Genomic DNA, 21716 nt, shown 5'->3' on the forward strand with positions numbered 1-21716 from the left:
TCTCGAGCGGGGTCGATGCCCTCGGCTTGGGCAGTAGGTGGGGGGGGGGGGGGGGGTCACGGGACGCACCGGCTTGTTGTGCTGCTGCTGCTTAGAGCCCGCCTTTGCGCTCACCTGAGGTTGTTTGTTCTGCGGCGTCGTCTGCTGTTTTATCTCTCTTTCACTCTGCTGGGCTGACGTCGCTGGTATCTTGGTGCTGCCTCGGCATTTGTTATTATGTTTTTAATACATGTAGCTTGTAAATGTTGATACGTTGGTGAATGTTGGCTTATAAAACCATGAACCTTTTTATAAAACATTTATATAGTACTACAAAAACAGTTAAATAACCGTTAAACATTAACGAACAAACAACATGTAATATTTGTCCTAATTTAAAATATGAAATGTTTTTAAAAAATGTTAGAATTATAATATGGGATGAAATATCGATGGTATCTAGACATGCTTATGAAGCAATAAATAGATTTTTACAAGATTTGTGTATTAATAACAATCCTTTCGGAGGGAAAATCGTCGTTCCGTCTGGTGATTTTAGATAAACACTTCCTATAGTACGCCATGGCAATTGTACAAAAATGATGAAGTTATGTGTAAAAAGAAGTAAATTATAATTATCTTTTATGCAATTATCATTAAATGAAAATTTGAGATTATAGAATACAGATCATGAATTTCATTTAATAACAAAATAATGTTAGAAAAATTCTATAAAAATATATTTGTAATGATGAATTGATTATAGAAATTTTCTAAATATAACATTTTCTAAATATAAAATTAATCCAAATGACTTATCGTTAAAAAATAAAGTGATTTTATCACCATTACATTCTTATATATCAAAAATTAATGAAAATATAGTTAAAAAAATTTATGGTGAGAGTTTTGTATTTTATAGTAATGACAGAATTGAAATTGAAAATGATAGCAATTTCATAGACTCAATACCAACTGAATTTCTAAATTCGTTGACACCAAATGGATTACCACCACATGAATTAATATTAAAAAGAGGTACGATAGTTAGTTGTTTAAGAAATTTAGATATCGGTGGTGGCTTTTGTAATGGAACAAGAATGCTTATTAAGGATATAAAAAAAATTAGTTGGACAAATCATTACTGGTAAATATTCTGGTGATCAAAGACCATCGTTAGATGAGATTAAGTTTTGCTATGACTATAAAGAGATCTGAATGTTAATCTTTTGACAAAGTTGGAATATATTTGCGCACTACAGTATTCAGTCATGGTGAATTATATGTTGCTTTGTCAAGAAACATCGAAAAATAACTCAAAGTAATTTTTAAGTAAGGAGTCTATTTGCGAGCAAGATGAGGATTTATTAAAAGATGATAAGAAACGAAGAAAACCGAACACCAATACAAAAATATATACAAAAAACGTAGTATAGTCGGAAATCTTGTTAAATTAATTTAATTTTCCACATGATAAATTATATTCGATTCATTCATACTCTATAATACAATAAATATAAAAATATAATCATAATCAATCTTTAAAAAATTATAATAATAAACACGATTAACTGGTCCAGTTATCGCCAATGTCTACAAAAATTATTACATAAATAAATAAATTCTTATATATACTGGTCATTTTTTGACTTAGTCATTGTCATCATTAGTTCTAAGTATATACATAGGTGGCCTGATTATAAATAATAATTGTTTGGCTGAGTTATCGTATTATAAAATTTAAATATACAACATTGATTGTTTAGCTGAGTTATTGCCATTTCTTTATTCCTACCCTATAACAATAACCGCTTGATTAAGATAAATTAAAAAATGTATTACGATAGTTATAATATTAGCTGTGTTATTATTATTATCCACATTCATCCTGTATAGGTATAAAAAGCTTTAATTTAATCTGTCTAAAGTAAATACTGTATATTATACTGTAAATTTACTTAAGAAAACTTGTATCTTCTTGTAGACGATGTCTAGGTGCCAGGATGACCCCTATGTCGAGGCGGCGTCGTCTACAAGGAGGAATGTAAATTAAATGTATCGAAAAAAATCGTAACTACTTGTAGAGGATGTCTAGGTATCAGGATGACCCCCAGGTCGACGCGACATCGTCTACAAGGAGGAGCATTGTATCAAATGTACCGAAATAATTGTAACTTCTTGTAGACGATGTCTATGTGCCAGGATGACTCTTTGATAGGCGGGATATCGTCTACAAGGAGGAGTATCGTATGTGAATCAAATGTACTGAAAAAAATTCTAACTTCTTATAGACAATGTCCAGGTGTCAAGATGACCCCCGGGTCAACGCGACATCGTCTACAACGTAGAGCACCACTCAAACATAAAATATAACGAAAAATACTCCTGACTTCCTGTAGACAATGTCCAGGTGCCAGGATGACCCCGGGGTCGACGAGACATCATCTAAAGAGAAGAGCGTCACTTAAACATAAAGTATACCAAAAAATACCTTTGAATTCTTGTAGACGATGTCCAGGTGCCAGGATGACTTCCTTATCTACGGTATATCGTCTACAAGAAAGAGCATCGGATATAACCCCAAATGTACGAAAAAAACCGTATGTATATCATATCGTTTAAATAGTCCTTATCATGATTATCCTCAGCATCATCTGATCTGGACCACATCCGGAAATTTTTATTTAGCATTTTTATGCATCTAAATTTGTACTATAAGTGTATAAAAAGAAAAAATTATATTTTTTGTTTTAAATAAGAGATAAGTATGTTTGTACGTACGTACGCTACTTTGCTAATGTTTATTGTTAATGTTTGCAAAAACAAATTATTCAATAATTACAATTTTTTAGATGAATCTAGGCGTTTATATGCAAAGATTACAATCGATGTTGTACAATTAATTTTTGTTAAATATTTTCATGAAATATTGAAATATTTACAGAAAATATCGTTTTCCAAAATAAAGAATTTTAATATTATGTAGATAGATTCTTTTACATTTTTTATTACCTGATATGTATACGTGTGGCTGTGTATGTGTGCTTGCGTACAGCTAATCAATTAATTAATAAACGATAAAACCATTTTTTTCAGACTATAGGGAAAAATAATAAAATGCTGCAGCATATCAACTATAGAGTTCGTATAATATTACAAGACTCTAGAACATTTATTGGCACCTTCAAAGCATTCGATAAGCACATGAATTTGATACTTGGTGATTGTGAAGAGTTTCGAAAAATTAAACCAAAAAATACCAAACAACCCGAGAGAGAAGAAAAGAGAGTTCTCGGATTTGTACTGTTACGTGGAGAAAATATTGTATCTTTAACAGTAGAAGGACCACCACCACCTGAAGAAGGTTTACCAAGAGTTCCAATACCTGGAACAAACACAGGTCCAGGTGTTGGTCGAGCTACTGGACGTGGTATGCCTGCTAATATTTCTGGTATTCCGGCTGGATTACAAGGCCCAGTTCGTGGTATTGGAGGGCCATCTCAACAGATCATGACACCTGGAATAAGAGGTCAAGTATCTGCTCCACCACAAATGCATTCTGGAGCTCCTTCAAGAATTGCAGTTTCTGGAGGTCCTCCACCCGGAATGCTAGGACCGCCCCCTGGAATGATGGGTAAATATTAATTTTTTATTTCTGAAATAAGTTGAATTCAATTCTTATTAGTGAGCTGGGCTTTAAGAGGATGTCAGGGGTTATTTAGTATTTCGAATAAAATTAAATACTATAAAGCTTTGGACTTTGTTTTTCATTGCAAGCGCTAGTTAAAAAGTTATATACAGTAAAAACCGTATTTTTTGCTCCAAAGTTTCATTGAAGGTGTATTTTGCCTACTGGATTGAAAATACTATGGCAAAAAATTACTCGATTTATCAAGTGATTTATCACAAGATGATTCACCGCTAAAAATCAGATGATACATTTTTCAGCCCGAATTGAAAAAAATAACTATTAGCGGCAACCAGCAAGTTCTCGTAATCGTAAATCTATTTTTGCCTGAAATTGAAATATAAGCAATAACCGCGCTTGAAAGTAAACAGCTAATTAGAGAATGAATACTGTGTTTTTTAAATTGGTTTCAACTAACACCTTGACATTACCTGTAATGTCCCATGTTCATATATACTTAGGCATTTATATACATGTACAACACATTTGTGATTACATTCGTGCAGTCACACAGACGACGTATACGTGATCGACTAAAACAGAGCAAGGATTTGCATGTTGCAAAACACTTCGCGCCGAAAACCAGAGAGTGCTTACACCTGCTTGTCAGTACTCCTCGTGCGCATACAACCCCAATACGTACGAAATCGACTTCTGGATGGCGAATGCTGATTGGATTAGGATTATCTTTACCATCTAAATTTTACAACCGCTTGCATTGGCACCGTGAATTTAAAAACCCTCGAGCCGATCCACGCTACGCCTTTTTACGCGAGTCAAGGTACTGCCACTGGCTGTACCCGGTGATAGAATACGAGGGCTGTGAATTTGTGCGCATTGCCTATTGAGTGCGTAGAAAACACAAACTCTGCACATAGTTCCACAGTATACCTCTTCAATTACTAGTTAAAAGTCCCGTACTAAGTAGGAAAGGGTCCGTTAATAAATCTCGCGTTAGTGGAAAACCGCAGCTTAGATAAGTCCAAATACTTGCCACGAGAAATTGTGTAGATTAGGTCCAATCAGTATCAGTCACACCAAGAAGGAGACTACGTCATCCAACGTGTGAGAAAAAGATTGTAATTGTTAGTCGCCTTTATACCGTAATAGAAATTCCTAGTAATATTATAGAAAGTAATAATATAACAGCTAATCCAACAAATTAATGAATAGATTACACACTCTGTAACATCAAATTCATATCCGAAGTGCTCTGGTCCGTGCAAAATAAAAACGAACTATAACAATTGAATGAACTTTGATGTCTTCTCATTTATAATAAATATTCCGAAAAACCCTACAGCACGCCCTGACTCGTATTATCAGCCCATATCCAACAAGGTGAGAGACAAGGGAACATCAACTGTAAAAGCGGACAGACCAGTGTCTGCGTAAGAGCAAACTTAACTTCGTCCGCTTCTAAACCTAACCGTGGACAGTCCGTTGTCATCAGTGACACGGGCAACTTCTAACAAGAGCCATTCGATAACCTCTGTCCGCTCATAAAACTTAGTAATAATAAGGCTCTCGAGCCTATGCTAGTTCTCAATTAATAAATAATTATTTGTACTCCCGCATCACTACACTATATACATACTGTATTCACTACACTAAATACGGTCTTTACATACCCACATAAGTCTGTATCTTTGTATTATAAAGATAATTTCACATTAAAAAATTATAAAATCATTGAAATAATTGTCGTTATAAGCGTTTACAACATTTAAAAGTTTCTTTAAATGCTGATGAATCTACGTTAATAAATGTAGTGAAATCAGCTAAAGAGATTTCAATGTAAAGATGTGAGAAAGTCTCATTCATTATTTTTTTGTATTAACTGGACATTGAAATATTTTGGTTTAGATTTAGGTCATGCATTTGTATTACTTTCTGGCCTACTTTATTTCCATTGGGAAGATAAGCGGGTTTTCGGATATTGTGGATTCTAGAATTTTCATTGTTATTGTTAGTTGGGTTCGTTTTTTGTATCGTTGCGTCATCGGTGTCCGATTCTGCTGCTAATTTTAATTAGTAAAAAAGATGCCTTAATTGTTCGTAACTAATTTCAACGACCAAGAGGCTCAAATAAAATTAAAAGTAGAATTTAAATTATTGATAGCAAGGGAAAATCTAGGTCAGTTTAAAAATTTTAGAAAATCTCCAATGACAGATTCGGTATTTAAGGGCAGGTTATTTGGTACTGTCGGAGTTTTTGAAGTAGACACAAAGTGTTAAAAAAAAATATGCATCTAGCTAAGAAAACTCTCAAAAAAAAAAAAAAAAATCGGCACGCACTTATAGTTTATTGTACGCGATTATAGTTTATTGTAGAAAATAGTTGGCTATTTTATATTGATAAGCACAGAAGACAAGTGCACTGCTATATACGAGAAAATGGCCTGTACCCCGGCTCAGGACCTAAACGACCATTCTCAAGCAGGTAGACCAAGCTAACATCAGCTGTTTGTGCGCCGGAGTTGTCCTGCAGCCTAAAAATGTGACGATCGACAGTCTCGCCGTACGGCAGCTACGAGTAACCTACTAGCGATATAGCCGCTTCAAAAGTTGTTAAGAGTGACTGAGCGAGCAGCCTTGTGCTGGCTCTTGCTATCAATCGAGTCTGTACCAGAGGATTCTACACATCATCCTAATAATTTACTGCGGGCAGTGACTAGCTTTAGTTCAATCGAGTACGATTTCTTGCGGTTAGGACCGTTAGGAACAGTTAGGACCATTTCAACACAAACAGTAAAGAGCGTGAATTCTTGTGGTACTCCGCTGTTACGCGGTTGAAGAGTGGAGAGTTTGTCGTTGTCACCAAAAACGGCCTGTTCTCTTCCCGTGAGGTAAGAGGCAAGCCAACGGATTACTTGCTTAGAAAAGCCAAGAATAGATTTCTAAGGAGCTTGACGTGCTGAAATCAAAAAGAGAAAGAAGTGTTACTTTCTATTGGTTCATGCCACGCCTGACATCATCAGTCAATTTAATTAAGTCGGACTACGTGTTGTGACCAGTGCTTAAGCTAGTCTGAAGATCATTGAGTAGAGCTCTTGCTCAAAGCTAAATACAGATTTGCTCTTTGGACCCTATACCCTCTCTCCGGGCGCTGGAATAAGTACATATAGCTATACTCTTTTCAGATCCCCTCTCTCTTCGGCCAGTACCTATAGATACCCTCTTATACGTACTATCGCATTACTATTTGCTTACGTTTTCTTTCTCTGTTTCTCTCATTTTCTCTATACTTCTTGTCGGTATATCGCCTAGTACAGACAGTGACACTATATATTTGTTATCCAATGTCATATAAATTGTTAAAGCCATACTAGTAAAAATAATTGAGTGCTATAATGCTAGTGTGCAGCAGTATCTGTGGTAGGCTTGGAATTGTTGCGAGATAGCGCGAGTATTGGTGAGCTTGAGGCTTAACGGTCCCCGGTTCTGCTGAACTCTCCGAAAAGCGTCGACTTCTCGTTGACGTCTACCTCGTTCTTCTCGTGCTTAAACTCGACGGAATCGTTGCTGCAGTTGCATCTTGTCTCGAACTCATGAACTCATTAACAGATTCGTTGTCTAATGAGCCCCAGCCGCTGCTATATGTTCTTCGAGCGTTGGCATCTGATTGTTTTTGGGCTCGGTCTTAAGCAAGAAGTTAAAGTGTCGCTTACTGTCCATCACAGCGGCTACGGCGAATCCCGCTGCATCAATGACGTTATGTGATGCATACGACCGAGTTTAGGTTCACTATGATCGATACGACGCGGCGGTGCACCGCTCGGGTTAGAATCAAAGTTGATATTATGATAGATTAAGAAATTAGACCTTGCTATCTTCGACATGTTTTGGAGGAATAAGCGAATGAGGTTATGAAAGAAGAGGATCGAGGCTTTGCAGCTGGGTCGTCGCTGAGCTCAAGCTGCGAGAGACTTATTGATGTTGCTAGCCAACATGTTCTCTAGACCCCGATAACATGATGTCGGTCGAATGACGGCACTGAGACTGCACGGAATGGGCCACGCGTGACGTCCAGGTACCCCTGCTCCGGAACACGGAAATGACGGCATTGTGCTGAGCACAATGACGGCACGCGGTGCAAGCATCGCGCAGGCACTTAAATTAAGCGAAAAAACAAAAAAATTAAAACCCTAACGAGGATCGAACCCTGAACGTTTAAGTTAGCAGGCAGGCACTTTACCACTCGACCACGAACACTTGTTACAAGTCATAGCTAATTGTGTCCTTATATGTATACTGCGAGCAGCTGTTGATATTAATAAAGTTGCAAGTTATTGTAATAAATAATCACCAAAATTATTATTAACGCGTTTAACAACATTGATATTCGCCGCTTATTTCGTGTAAGGCGTGAAACTGTCAGGCTGCTATAAATTCGGTAGTCATGAAAGAGTAGTCATAATAATATAATTAATAAAAATTGGCAAGGAACAAAGTCCGGTGGATAAATAATAGCCCAAATTAACAAAATATAATACATTAAAATGCCTTATTTCGTGAATTGCGCAGCTGAAAATTTTCTAAGTTTCGCAGCTAACAAAGGCAGCATTCTGCGGGAATTTCGTCCCGACAGAATGCTGTCATGGCGAGCAGTACTCCCAGCAGGCATTCTGCTAGCACTCTGACAGCGCCAAATGTTAATAAATTTTGAACACGGGTCGAAGGCACAATGCCGCCATGTAGCTCCTCAAAATGTCGTCATAATGCTGCCATGAGTGCCAACACGGCGTGACCGCAAAATGCCGACATTTTGCCTTCGTTCGTGCCGGTGTCATACAGCCGGCACTCATGGCCGTCATTCTGACAAAGTTTCGTGCCGTCGCAATGTGAGCACGCGTGCTGGCACGCTGTGCCGCCAAAATGTCAACATTATGGCTGCCCGAATGGCAGGAAAAAAAAATTGTTGAAAATTCCAACGAAAGATGTCTTGGGGACGTCACAATGACGGCACGAGTGGCCAGCATGCGTGACCCCAAAATGCCCGGCATGCGATGTTATCGGGGGAGCGATAGGTCGGTACCCTATCCAGTTCGATGTGAGCCGAGGATCCCAGGTTGGTCCCTGATCCAGCACGCTGCTGTGTCCATACTTTTTGTATCCAACATTCACAAGTCGTGTTTGTGTCACTGGCGATCCACGCTATTACTTGAGTTTTCCTTTCGAGCGCTAGGTGCTTAGACACAAAAATCTTAACGGGCGATGCACTAGCGATGGCACGAGTTTTTTTTAAATACCATCTTGACGATCGCTGCCAACGCAGAGGGCATGACTCACGACTTGTAGCCATATGGCTCTGACTAACTTACGGGTGCGCTCCGTCTGCTCCGCGATGTATACGGCTCTCTAACACAACACACGGCTCTTTTGCAGCGGATACCTTTCTTTATGGCGTTTTCATGAAGAATTCGTAATTCGTAATCCATTAAATAAGTAGTCAGTTTGTACGTTTATATCATACCATAACCAACTATTACCAATTGTTGAAAATGGCTAAGTGAATAAAAAAGAGTCAAAAAGAAGTCAAAAAATTTAAGAAAAATACCAAATTCATTTTTAATTTTAATTAATTTGCTGAAGGAGCAATTTTTCATCAAAAGGTTACAATTAAAAGTAAGATCTAATTAAAAGTTTTATAATAAAAATTATACAATATTTAAGTGTGAAATTATTTTTTATTGAAAAGTCAAATCCTCTTTAATGTATTTATGGAATGTACACATTCAAAATTTATATATGCTATGTAGTCAGGATTGATTTGCAACTGATTTATTATTGCTAGGAAATTTATTAATATAATATGTAAATAAATTTCATTATATTTACATTAGATACTGTCTCTATTATAAATGCAAATCTATAGTAAAACAGCAACATTGCAGGAGTCAGATCAAAGGCTAAAAAACGAGATGAGATTGATGACAAGTAATAATGAGCTGATTATGTAACTGCTTGTCTGCTGCTTCGGTAACCTGCTTTGCATCTCTTACTGTTTTGTGAGCAATCGGTAGTATATACATGTATTTGGGCTAATAAAATAAAATAAAAAACGCTGCTAAGTCCCTGGCACTTAGCTTCCACCTCATTTGCTTTTTATTATACTCTTAAGGGCATGTCGGAGCAACGCTGATTGGTCGAAATGTTTTGGTTTTCCTAATCTCAAAAATATTTTAGATCATAAATAATAAGTACATACGCTTATTTATCGCACATAAACGCGGTGTTCCGAGGTGCGTATTATAAAATTGTACATTCACAAATGCTTAAATATGTACACCAATGCGTAATTTAGACAAACAAAGTTTTTAATAATTAAATCGCTAAAAACTCTGTGTTCCGAGGTCATTTACACGATAAGGAACAATTTTAAATTTGATTTTTGTTGATTTGAAGTATATTAAAAGCAAATAATGAGAACTACGGCACAAGGTGAGGTCACAATCAGTAAAATTCGCCCCGACAGCCCCTTAATATGCAAAGTACTTCAATCTTATATTACGTTGGTATTTGCATAATTATAGGGATATAAGTAATCAAATTAATGCGTAAGTAACAAGCTTTATGACTTAATAACCAGATATAATAATGAATAACTGGGAAAATTACTTATGCTTATTATTATTCAAAGTTTTCCTTTCATTTTTTTTTGTTTTTTTTTTCAAATTGAAGCTTTTTTCTGTATTTTAATATAGAAAAAATTACAATGCTAAGTAAAAAACTCATAACTCTATCAATTACAATAAAAATTTAGCAACGTACAATGTTACTATCAAAGATAAACCACGGTTTCACATGAAAACTGTATAAAGACACTTACATGGGTGGGGTGTCAATTACATCGATATAGTTCAGGAGGCAGCGACAGATTTGACTACACCAATTCCTCTCATTTTATTCTTTGAGCATAGATTATTGAAATGATATCTAGCACTAAAATCATCGTCTTCCATTCCAGTTGTACAACATGGGATTGCAGAAGGATTAGTTAGGTCTTTATTTATTATTAATTTATAAATATTATTTTAACATTATTAATAATATTTTTAAATTAATATTTTTATTATAAATCACACGATTATCACGTGACGATCACGTGAGAAATTGGTCGAAAATCTTCCGTGACAGATTTTCCGCGAGGAGCGAGCGCGTGCTCGTTTTCGCTTTGGCCATGTCCACAGCTACGCCGCATACCATCGAGATTCCGCGAGCCGCTCTACCGCACTGGTGCAAAAGAGTGTTTCGAGAGCTTCGAGTGCCTGGAGGGACGCCTCCAGAACCACCTCAGCCAACACCTACTCCCTGGGCCGTCAGCGGTCGTGAGAACGAGGAAAGAACATTCCGCCAGCGACCGAGTAAATACGATCTTTATCGATATCCGGAACGAAGCCGTCGAAGGCCGAGATTCGTCGCCACCGAGTCATCGGCCCGGCTTCGCCTGAGAAACCGCGCGCGTCCTTCTCGCAATCGCGCGCGCAAACGTCGTATTCGAAACTTTGTATCATTTTGTATTTCAAACGAGAATTTGACAGTATACTTTCATTCTATTAAATTTACATGCGAGTAAAGTTTTTGGACGGAGAAAAGTGGTGGGATAACCCTGGTTTCTCAAAAAAAAATTTCTTTAACTTAAATTCATAAATAAACGGCAACGTTTCGTCTCTGGTGGGGACCTCTTCAAGCCTTTATTAAAACAGAAAAAATTATAAATGTATAAAAATATTTTTACAAAATATAGAAATCATTAATATAATTGTCACAGCAGTCGAAAAACTTAATGGTCATACCATAATAATTAAATAAATAATATCACAAGAGACAAACGTGTCTCTCTTGTCGTAAGTGTTATCAGTCTGGGGAAGCCGCATAAGAAACACAAGTATGTACAGAGTCCGTGCGGCGGAGATGCCCGAAGTTACCCGAGCTCACTTATTCACGCATACATAGACGGCCCATGCTCAACCCAGGGAAATTCGAAAAATAGAAAAGTTATACAGTAATAGAATTTGGTTTATTTAAATATTTATTTAGTTTATTGTATTGTTTACTAATCGTGTTAAAATCTTCTTGCTTATTAATATTGTTCTTGTTAATGTTAATAAATATACTCTCAGATATTAATCTTTTGAAATTATTTTGTTCTTTGTCTAAAATTTTAACATTATCAAAATCAAAACTATGTGAAAAATCATTTATATGAGTGGGAATAGGTAATATTTTGTCTAACGGAGTTTTCTTGTGTTCATCTATTCTCTTTTCCAAACTTCTCTTGGTTTGGCCTACATAAGCAGCATTACAATTATTTCACGGAATCTCATATACAACATTGGTCTCGCACCATTTATCAAGCTTGTCTTTACCTAACTTAATAATACTATTCAATTTATTTGACATACAAGGAACCACAGTAAAGCCATATTTTTTGAAAGCTGACTTACATGTAAAAAATAATTTTTCATGATACGGAATCGACATAACATTTCTGACTGTAGAATCATTATTTTTAATTTTTGAACTTCCAAAGGTGTGATATCTTACTCTATAACGAATACAACTATCAATAAATTTTTCGGGGTAACTATTTTCACTAAGTATTTTTTTGACTATGAACAAATTTTCATTATGAAATTGATTGTGTGAGAGAAGAAGGGCTCTATCTACTAGGTTATAAATAATGTTGCGTTTTAATTGAATTGTGTGGTTTGAATTAAAATTTAAAACTATTAGTATTTGTGGGTTTTTGGTACCAATTTGTAATAATACTATTATTATTTATTGTTAATGTGACATCAAGAAAAGAAATCACGTTATTATTTTGTAGTTCATGTGTAAATTGTAAGTGTCTATTGTAACTATTAAATTTGTTTAAAACTAAGTTTAGTTCGTCTTCTCTCACACAAAGAATTGTATCGTCAACATATCTAAAATAGAACAAAGGTGAGGCATTATAATTATTTTTTAATTCACTAAGAACTGTAGTTTCTAAGTCCTCCATAACAATATCAGCAAACAACGGAGAAATCGGAGAGCCCATGGGTGTACCAAAGATCTGTTTTTAATTTATATTGTTAAACTGAAAATATGTATTATCAAAAAGGAATTTGACTATGGTTCATATATTGTCAAACGGAATTTTTGAATTACTTTGTATATTATGAAAACGTTTGTCTAAACTGTATAACACTAATTCTAACGGTATGTTAGTGAACAAAGAGGTCACATCGAAAGAAACCAGAATGTATTCATGAGGAATGTATATATTAGTTACTTTTTCTTTTAAAGCAAAACTATTGTCGATATGTGAAGAGGGATTTTTAAAAACAAGTCTGAGAGTTTTATCAATGATATTAGCTAAAAAGTATGTCGAACTATTGACAGTTGAAATAATTGGTCTTAAAGGTACATCTTTTTTGTGAATCTTAGGTAATCCATAAGCTCTGTGAAGAACAGTATTAGTTTGTGTTAATTTATATCTATCATATCTGAAATCTAAATAATCACTATCTTTTAGATCAGATAAAATATTATATATATTTTTTTGCATTAATACAAGAGGATTCTTTTTTTTACAATTTTATAAGTTTTAGTATCATTAAAAAAGAATCCTCTTGTATCATACGTGCATCACACTGACAAGGAAAGGTACCCAACCCGAACTCACCGATTTTGATGATTTTCATATATGTTGTAGAACATAAAAAAATAAGAGACACGTATTTTTTTTTATCGGCTAATTTTCACTTTTAAGGGGTAAAAACCTCCCCTAAAGTTAACCCCCAAAAAGCGTTTTTTTTAAATATCTCGGCTTAAAATTAATATTTTTCAATGAAACAAATTGGAGGTTATTTCTTACAAAAAGAGCAAGTATTTCATGGTGATTTGAAGAGTAAGGGTAGCATCCCCTATTTTTTAGGGGTTGAAAACATATATTTTTTGGCATAATTTTATAATAAAAATGTTTCAACCGACTAAAAAAAATTGGAAAAAATGTTTAAACATCCTTAATAACAAAATTTAGTTGACGTCTTTCGGTGTTTTCATAAATATTACCCCTAAGGGGGTAAACCACCCCTAACACAAAATAACTGTAAATATGTAATTCAATACATAATATTTCGTAGAAAGTTTGTATATAGAGGTTTTCGAGGTCGCTGATTACAAATCTGTTATCAGATTTTGAAAATTCAAAATGGCGGATCCAATATGGTGGACGGAAATATCGAAAAAAAATTTTAACTTTCAAAAAAACTTGTTTACAAATGTGTGATCTTTGTAGCCTGTACATGTGAACTAAAGAGCCTTAAACCCTAAACCCCTAAAGAACAAATAGGCTAAATGGTTGTGCATTTTAACCAAACGACTCCAAACCCCTAACCTCCAGACAAGCCGAAGGCCTATGCTTTACCGTAGACACGAGTATAGACATATTACCGATATTTTATTCTATCATTTTGTATGTAACAAATAACGTCTCGTTTTATGTTTCAATCAAAGATTATTTATTTTTCTGCTTTTATAAATTAGCATAATTTCAAAAGTAATTTCATAAATTATAAAGTATTTCATAAATTGCATAATTATATAATTTTATAAATTCAAAAAGTCCACACTTTTTTGCAAATGAAAAAACATAGGTTAATAAAATTAGTTTATCAAACTCTTTTGCGTTTTGTAATAAAATTTAATGTTGTCAAACTTGGGAGTTTTTCATTGTTACAATTATTTCGTAAGCCAAACGTTTTTTAGATGAATTCTCGAAGTAATGATTATTGTATCTATAGTAAAATATTTACAGTCTGAAATTCCATAATAATACTATTTGATACGATTTAATGAATTTATCAAAAAATCTAAATTTAATAATAAATATTATTCTAATTATTATTATTATTTTTCATTATCATTGCTATTATCAGTATTACTGTTATTATTGCTATTGCAATTATGCTTATTCTTCTTCTTCTTCTTATTATTATTATATTACTATGATAATTTTTGTTATTGGTAAAAATACATAAAAGAATATTAATACTCGAACTTCATTTGCAATTAAAGAACACGTTGTTATTGAAAGGGAATTTTATATGCATTCATTAGTTTAATGAATGTTATCGTACATTCAATGATAATTCCACAGATAAATGTCTTTCACTCATAAAAGTTGTTGACAATATGTGCGAATCAGTATGTTCTTTTTTTAGATTGTTTTCATCGAGTGTTTACCTCAGCTGCCTGTGTTATTTTTTAGGCAGTGAGTGAGTTTTGTGGGTATTCTAGTTCGATGCCAGAAAGTACGAATAGTACGTCTTTTTGTTTGTCAGTGGTATCATACAGTTGTAGAAAATTTTCTTTAGTGATTTTATATAGATTTACATTATTCAATTTCAAAGTGAATAAAAGTTTAATAAAACCAAAAATAGAGTTTTCCGAACATCACAAAGTGGAACGAGAATTCTTCTCCAATGCATAAATTAATGATTTGATTCAATTTACATTCACTCGTTTTATTCTGGTAGAAATGTAGCAGTCGTGCCTTACATGCAAAAACACAGCTTGTATAAATTTTACCGCTTGTTTTCATTTTAGATTGGAAAATGAAAATTAATCCGTTAAACGTTCTAAACTTATTATTAGCATACTTTCAAGCGTTAAACATACCAGATAGTGTCACGAATTATCACGAAACAGAGTTGGCCGAAAAAATAAAAGAAATTTTAATAGATGCAACACATGATTTCAACGATGTAGAAATGATTACTGATGACTCTTTGGATTTTCAAGAAGAGTATAAAGACCATAATGTGGAAATAATTGAAGATGAAGTGCAACATCATTTTCCTGATCCGGATATAGCACCAACAAATCAATGTACAGCAGATAATGAAGAACTAGATTTTGAATACAAAAAAAGAGCTGTAGAATTTTGGAGAAGTAGCAAAACGAAGCAAAATTTAAGTCTCAAAACAGTGCAAAACAGATTCAAAAAAGTATCATCTATTAGTCAGCTACGTCGTTGGGCTCATTCAATTAATAAAGGTGGCACGTATAGAGAAAAAGTAGCACAAATTTGTCAGTATACCCTGGATAATTTTCAAGCAGCTCTCGACAGTGGTTCAATTATCCATGATGAAGATATAATTCGATGGGCCTTACAAGCTAAAAAAGAAATTGGTTTTGATGATATTAGATTCAAAGCTTCTAAACATTGGTTACTCAAATTTAAGCAAGCACACCGAATAGTTTCTAAAAAAATAAATAAGTTCATAACAAGAAAAACACTAGAAAGTAGTGCAGAACTTACGGCTAAAGCTGAAGCATTTATCGATGACGTTAAATCGTGTATACCAAGGATTGGACTCGAAAATTTGTATAATACAGATCAGAGCGGATTTCAGCTAGAAATGCATTCTGGAAGAACATTAGCAGTAGAAGGAGAAAAGCAAGTGCAATGTCTGGTACAGTCAATTTCAGCAACAACGCATAGTTATACTATACAGCCACTAATATCAGCTACTGGACAACTGTTGTCACCGCTATTTCTTGTTTTAAAGGAACCAAGTGGCAAGTTTGGCCCTATTGTAGAACAAAACATATTTAGACCAGAAAACGTGTACGTGGAAGCATCCAAATCTGGAAAATTAACAACAAGTAAGGGAACTAATAACAATTTTTACATTGTAATATCGTTGATCAGTTAATTAGTAAGTCGTTTAATTACAGATCACTTCAAAATCTGGTTGGAAAAAATATTTTATCCCTATGTAGGCCATCACTCAATACTATTACTTGATTCTTGGAGTGGTCATTGTGACAAAGTTATAGAAGAAACAATGCCACAAAATTAAATTATTAACATAAAAAAATTCCAACTGGAACCACAGGAAAAATACAACCACTTGATGTCTATGGATTCCGTATTTGGAAAAACTTTGTCCGAACATTTTCTGATAATGTAATGTTAATGGATCATGATATGAATTTACATGTGAGAAATAATATAATAAACTTCAATCATTGGTTCACAACCAACTGTCTTCACCGAGATATATAGATTTGTTTAAATATTCCTGGTATAAAAGCGGTTACGTCAATGAAAAACCAGATAAATTTGATAATCCTATAGATTTCAGTTTTGGAAAGTCTTGTGCAACACATTGTGAAATAGAAGGGTGCACAAACATTGCAATTGTACGATGTGGTTGGTGCAAAAAAGCATTGTGCTTTAAACACTTTTATGAGGACTACCATTATTGTAAAAACATCGTAAAATAATATATTTTATGCTCAATACAAAAAATGCACTATGGCAAAAGATAAAAGATTGTAGATTATTATTATACTCTAATATTATAAACAAAAATACATTATAAGTTGAATTTACAATAAAGGAATTTCAATAACATTCTGATAACAATTTCTACGGAAATTATAAAACTGCTTCACACACAGAATTTTCTTGTTTACAAATTTAGGAATTTGAGGTGGTTTGTTTAAAAAGCACAACCATTTAGCCTATTTGTTCTTTAGGGGTTTAGGGTTTAAGGCTCTTTAGTTCACATGTACAGGCTACAAAGATAACACATTTATAACAAGTTTTTATGAAAGTTAAAATTTTTTTTCGACATTTTCGTCCACCACATTGGTTCCGCCATTTTGAATTTTCAAAATCTGATATCAGATTTGCAAAGAGCGATCTCGAAAACCCTTATATACAAACCTTCTACAAAATATTATGGATTGAAGTATACTTATAGTTATTTTGTGTTAGGGGTGGTTTACCCCATAAAGGGTAGTATCTATGAAAAAATCGAAAAACTTAATTTGTTTATTATAGATGTTTACAAATTTTTTCCAATGTTTTTAGTCGTTTAAAACTTTTTTATTATATAAAATTTTTTTTCGATATTTCCGTCCTATTGGTTCCGCCATTTTGAATTTTCAAAATCTGATAGATTTGTAATCAGCGACCTCGAAAACCTCTATATACAAACTTTCTACGAAATATTATGTATTGAATTACATATTTACAGTTATTTTGTGTTAGGGGTGGTTTACCCCCTTAGGGGTAATATTTATGAAAACACCGAAAGACGTCAACTAAATTTTGTTATTCAGGATGTTTAAACATTTTTTCCAATTTTTTTTTAGTCGGTTTAAACATTTTTATTATAAAATTATGCCAAAAAATATATGTTTTCAACCCCTAAAAAATAGGGGATGCTACCCTTACTCTTCAAATCACCATGAAATACTTGCTCTTTTTGTAAGAAATAACCTCCAATTTGTTTCATTGAAAAATATTAATTTTAAGCCGAGATATTTAAAAAAAACGCTTTTTGGGGGTTAACTTTAGGGGAGGTTTTTACCCCTTAAAAGTGAAAATTAGCCGATAAAAAAAAATACGTCTCTTATTTTTTTATGTTCTACAACATATATGAAAATCATCAAAATCGGTGAGTTCGGGTTGGGTACCTTTCCTTGTGAGATAAATTATGCTACACTTTCATTTGTTTTAAACTGTTTTGCTTTTCATTTTAACTGTTTGTTTTACACTCTAGAAAGCAAACAGTTCAAATGGTAGAGCAATGGATTTCCACGCCAAGGTTCTGGGTTCAAATCTCAATCAGAAAAATTTTTTTATTTATTTAGATCCTTATTTGTTGCTAATTATCCATTTTCTTGATGTATAAATATTTTTTAAACATTTTTAATAATATTCCTTAATTTTATTATAAATCACGAGATTGTCACGCGATTATGACGTGATAACCACGTGAAAATTTGGTCGAAAATCTCACGTGATTTTCTCATGATTTTCTCGTGATTTTTTTAGTAGGGAAAGAATGGTTACAAAAGGAGTTCATCAAACTTGCCCTGTTAAAAAGAAATAAATATTTATATTGGGTATTTTTTGTATATAATAAAATTATGTACTCTGCATGCACTAATTTGGGACTGCAGTTACAGACAAAATGTGATACAGGTATATAATCGAGATTGTCTGGATATTAACAAAAAATTTGTTACTTTTTAAAGTTTTTAAACAATTTTTGTTGATTATATTTAGAAAACTTTTTAATTAATATTTTTTGTAAAACCCCACACTCATCCTGAAACTATATGTGTTTGAAGCATATTTATTAGTATAAAAGTGCCCTTCGAAGCCCAAATCTTAAGTAAGTCTGTGGTAGCTGAAAAATGGAAATTCTGAATTTTGGCCTTCGAAGAAATGTCATACATGATAAGATGGCACTTATAAACATGGTTTTATGTTTCTTACATTATACCTGAATATATTTGATAGTTTATTCATTTTTTAAACAACTTGGAAAAAATATAAACAAAAAATTGAAGTTTTCATTTTTTGACAATTTAAGGTGTATCTGTCTCCTTAAGGGTCTCAAAACTTGAGGTAAGATTGTCTGCCTGTTGTGTGAATGGTGCTGCTTTGGGAGACTTGGGTTAGAGAGTTTAGAACTTAGAGGTCAGGCCACCTGTCTGTGGTGTAACGCGCATTAGGTTTTGAGAGTCGAGGTTTTTACACTGATTTATTGTGCACCATACTTACATCTTTTGCTTTTTTTTCAGGTTGTAGCAACCTGAAGTATGTCGCTATCTCACAAAATCTGACTAAGTGATAAGCAAAGTAATATTGTATGAGATTTCAATCGGTGCCAAACCATTTTAACCACAAATTGAGTGATTGTGGTTTCAAACTTAACATTTTCGAGTCATTATTCAAGGTTATGGTGAATGATTTATGTAATACATAAATACAGACATGCATTTTTCAAAAACGACTTTTCCTGACCCAGGAAAAAACATCGAAATCTATAAAAACTTTTGTCATCAAATTTTTCACCATCAAAAAGCTTTCTATTAGAGAAAGCAAAACGGAGACGATAACACTGAAAGTGGGCGGAAACGAGATAGTCTCTCGGCCGACCATTAAGTAACTGGGAATCACAATTGACCCTAGATCAACGTTTAAGCAGCATCTTGAAAGGGTAAGCAATAAGGCATATGCCTGTGCGTTTATACCAGCCTCGTTCAGGATGCAGAGCAAGCTGTCCACCACCAGGCACTATAGTGTCGGTGACAGCACCCATCCTTGTGGGCATCCCTTCATTACCACTCCTTTGCTAGAGTACGCTCCCCAGGTAGCCACTATCGTCCTGATTCTCAGCATAAAGCTGATTCACCTAGCGACAGTTGTTGGTACTGCGTGCTCCTCCATGTCTGCCGAAATCGCTTCGCCGGTCGTATGATTGAAAGCCCCCTCGATTTCTAGAAATGCCACCAATACCAGCCCGTTGTTTTTCATGCCCTATGGAATGAAGCTAACCGCGTCCACCAGCGCTGTGTCCACCGACATTCCTGTCTGGTGGGCATGCTGCTTCCTATGCAGCAGCGCTTCTACCAGTGATGACTCCTTGATATATTTGTCAACCAGCCTTTCCAGGGTTTTGAGTTAAAACGAGGTCATGCTGATTGGCCTGAAGTCCCTTGCGACCGTGTGTTGTGTCTTCTCTGGTTTGGGCAGGAAAGCCACCCTCGCCTGACCCCATTCTTCCGGCACATATCCTAGTGCCAGACAAGCTCGGTTCAATTTCTCCAAGGCTGGGACTAATATGTTCATGCCCTGTTGCAACAGAGCCGGGAAAATGTCGTCTAGACCTGCCTCCTTGAAGGGTTTAAATGTCCCTATAGCCCACCTATCCTTGCCTTGTCTGTTACCCGTTTCGCCAGTCTCCAGTCCTCTCCGCGTGCCATCAGCCGTACGGCCTCTGCCCTGCCCCTTTCCTAAAGTCTGGAAAGTGGGTTTTTATCAGGCACTCTAGGGCCTCCTGACCATTCTTTGCCCAGTCCCCTGATTCTAATCTGATCGAGTCTGTCAGTGACTTCTTCGGGTGTTGCAGGACACTGCTCATCCTGGCTGTGTCTGATAACGTGCTTCGGCTTTTGCAGTATTGCTTCCAATCCTCCACTCCAGCCTTTTCGATCTCCTTTTTATATTTCTTTTGCTCTGCTTTATACGCCCGTTTGTTCTTGTCACTCTTCGTGTGCTTGGACCGGTTGTATAGTCGTCTTACTATCTTCCTGCGTTTCGCTAGTGACTTATTTCACCAGGGAGCGCCTTTCGATGGCCTCTTCAGCCTAAGTTCACAATGTTTCTCGTAAGAACTTATTATTATGTCCCTCGGGATCCTACTGCAGTGATCGATGTCCTTCGCCGTCTTGTACGTGACGGGGAAGCGACCGATCTTAGCCCTCAGTTCTTTTCTTTAGCCTACCCAGTTTCTTTTCCTGGGGTTCCCTATGAGTTGATCGAGCGTACTTTGTCCGCCAAGTCTAAACACGATATTTCGGTGGTCTGACATGGAGACTTTTTCCGACACACCTCAGTCCATAACCTCGGACCACACGTTCCTGGAGGTGATTTCTATGACCTCCTCCCTTACGGCGTTTCGAAAAGTGGGTCTGCTGCCCGTATTGAGAAAGTCCATGTTCGTTGTTGTTAAGAATTGGAGTCTGTGTTGTCCCAACATGTGTGATGTACCTTTGCGTCGCAACCCATTATAAGCTTGGTACTTTCGGCTTCGCATTCTCTAATTAATGCGATCATTTTCTCTGGTGGGCACGCTTCCTCATAGGGAAAGTATGCCGCGGCAATCATAATGACTTTCCGTTCGCCTCCGATACCCTTGTAGCTTACCCTAGCTGTACATAGATCTCTTGAGCAGTATTTTGGCACCGTCTCTACCTAAAGCCCCTTGGCAATAAGGCACATTCTAGTCGAAACGGGACTGACGCTGATCAGTGTACCTATTCCGTTTAAGCCTACGATTTTGCCATTGCGAATCCAAAGTTCTCGAATTAGGCAAATGCCTGTATGCACCCCCATTATACGTCTAGCCAGAATGGCTAAGGCGCTCTTGCAATGCTGCAGATTAATCTGCGTGAACTCTATAGTGGTGTCCGGTACAGATCCGGCCCCACTCATATTATTCACGCTGTTACGCTGCTTCCGATCAGC

The 21716-nt window shown here is 35.3% G+C and overlaps 1 protein-coding gene across 1 annotated transcript in view; it reads left to right on the top strand.

Moving 5' to 3' along the window:
- Positions 1–21716, top strand: part of LOC100114940 (small nuclear ribonucleoprotein-associated protein B) — a 48725-nt gene that overhangs the window by 11612 nt on the left and 15397 nt on the right. Inside the window, exon 2 of the mRNA XM_031927157.2 lies at positions 3076–3613. Coding sequence (XP_031783017.1) covers positions 3076–3613 — 538 coding nt within the window. The remainder of the gene's footprint in view (positions 1–3075; positions 3614–21716) is intronic.

The sequence above is a fragment of the Nasonia vitripennis genome, assembly GCF_009193385.2.
Source record: "Nasonia vitripennis strain AsymCx chromosome 3 unlocalized genomic scaffold, Nvit_psr_1.1 chr3_random0013, whole genome shotgun sequence".
In the NCBI taxonomy this organism is placed as follows: domain Eukaryota; kingdom Metazoa; phylum Arthropoda; class Insecta; order Hymenoptera; family Pteromalidae; genus Nasonia; species Nasonia vitripennis.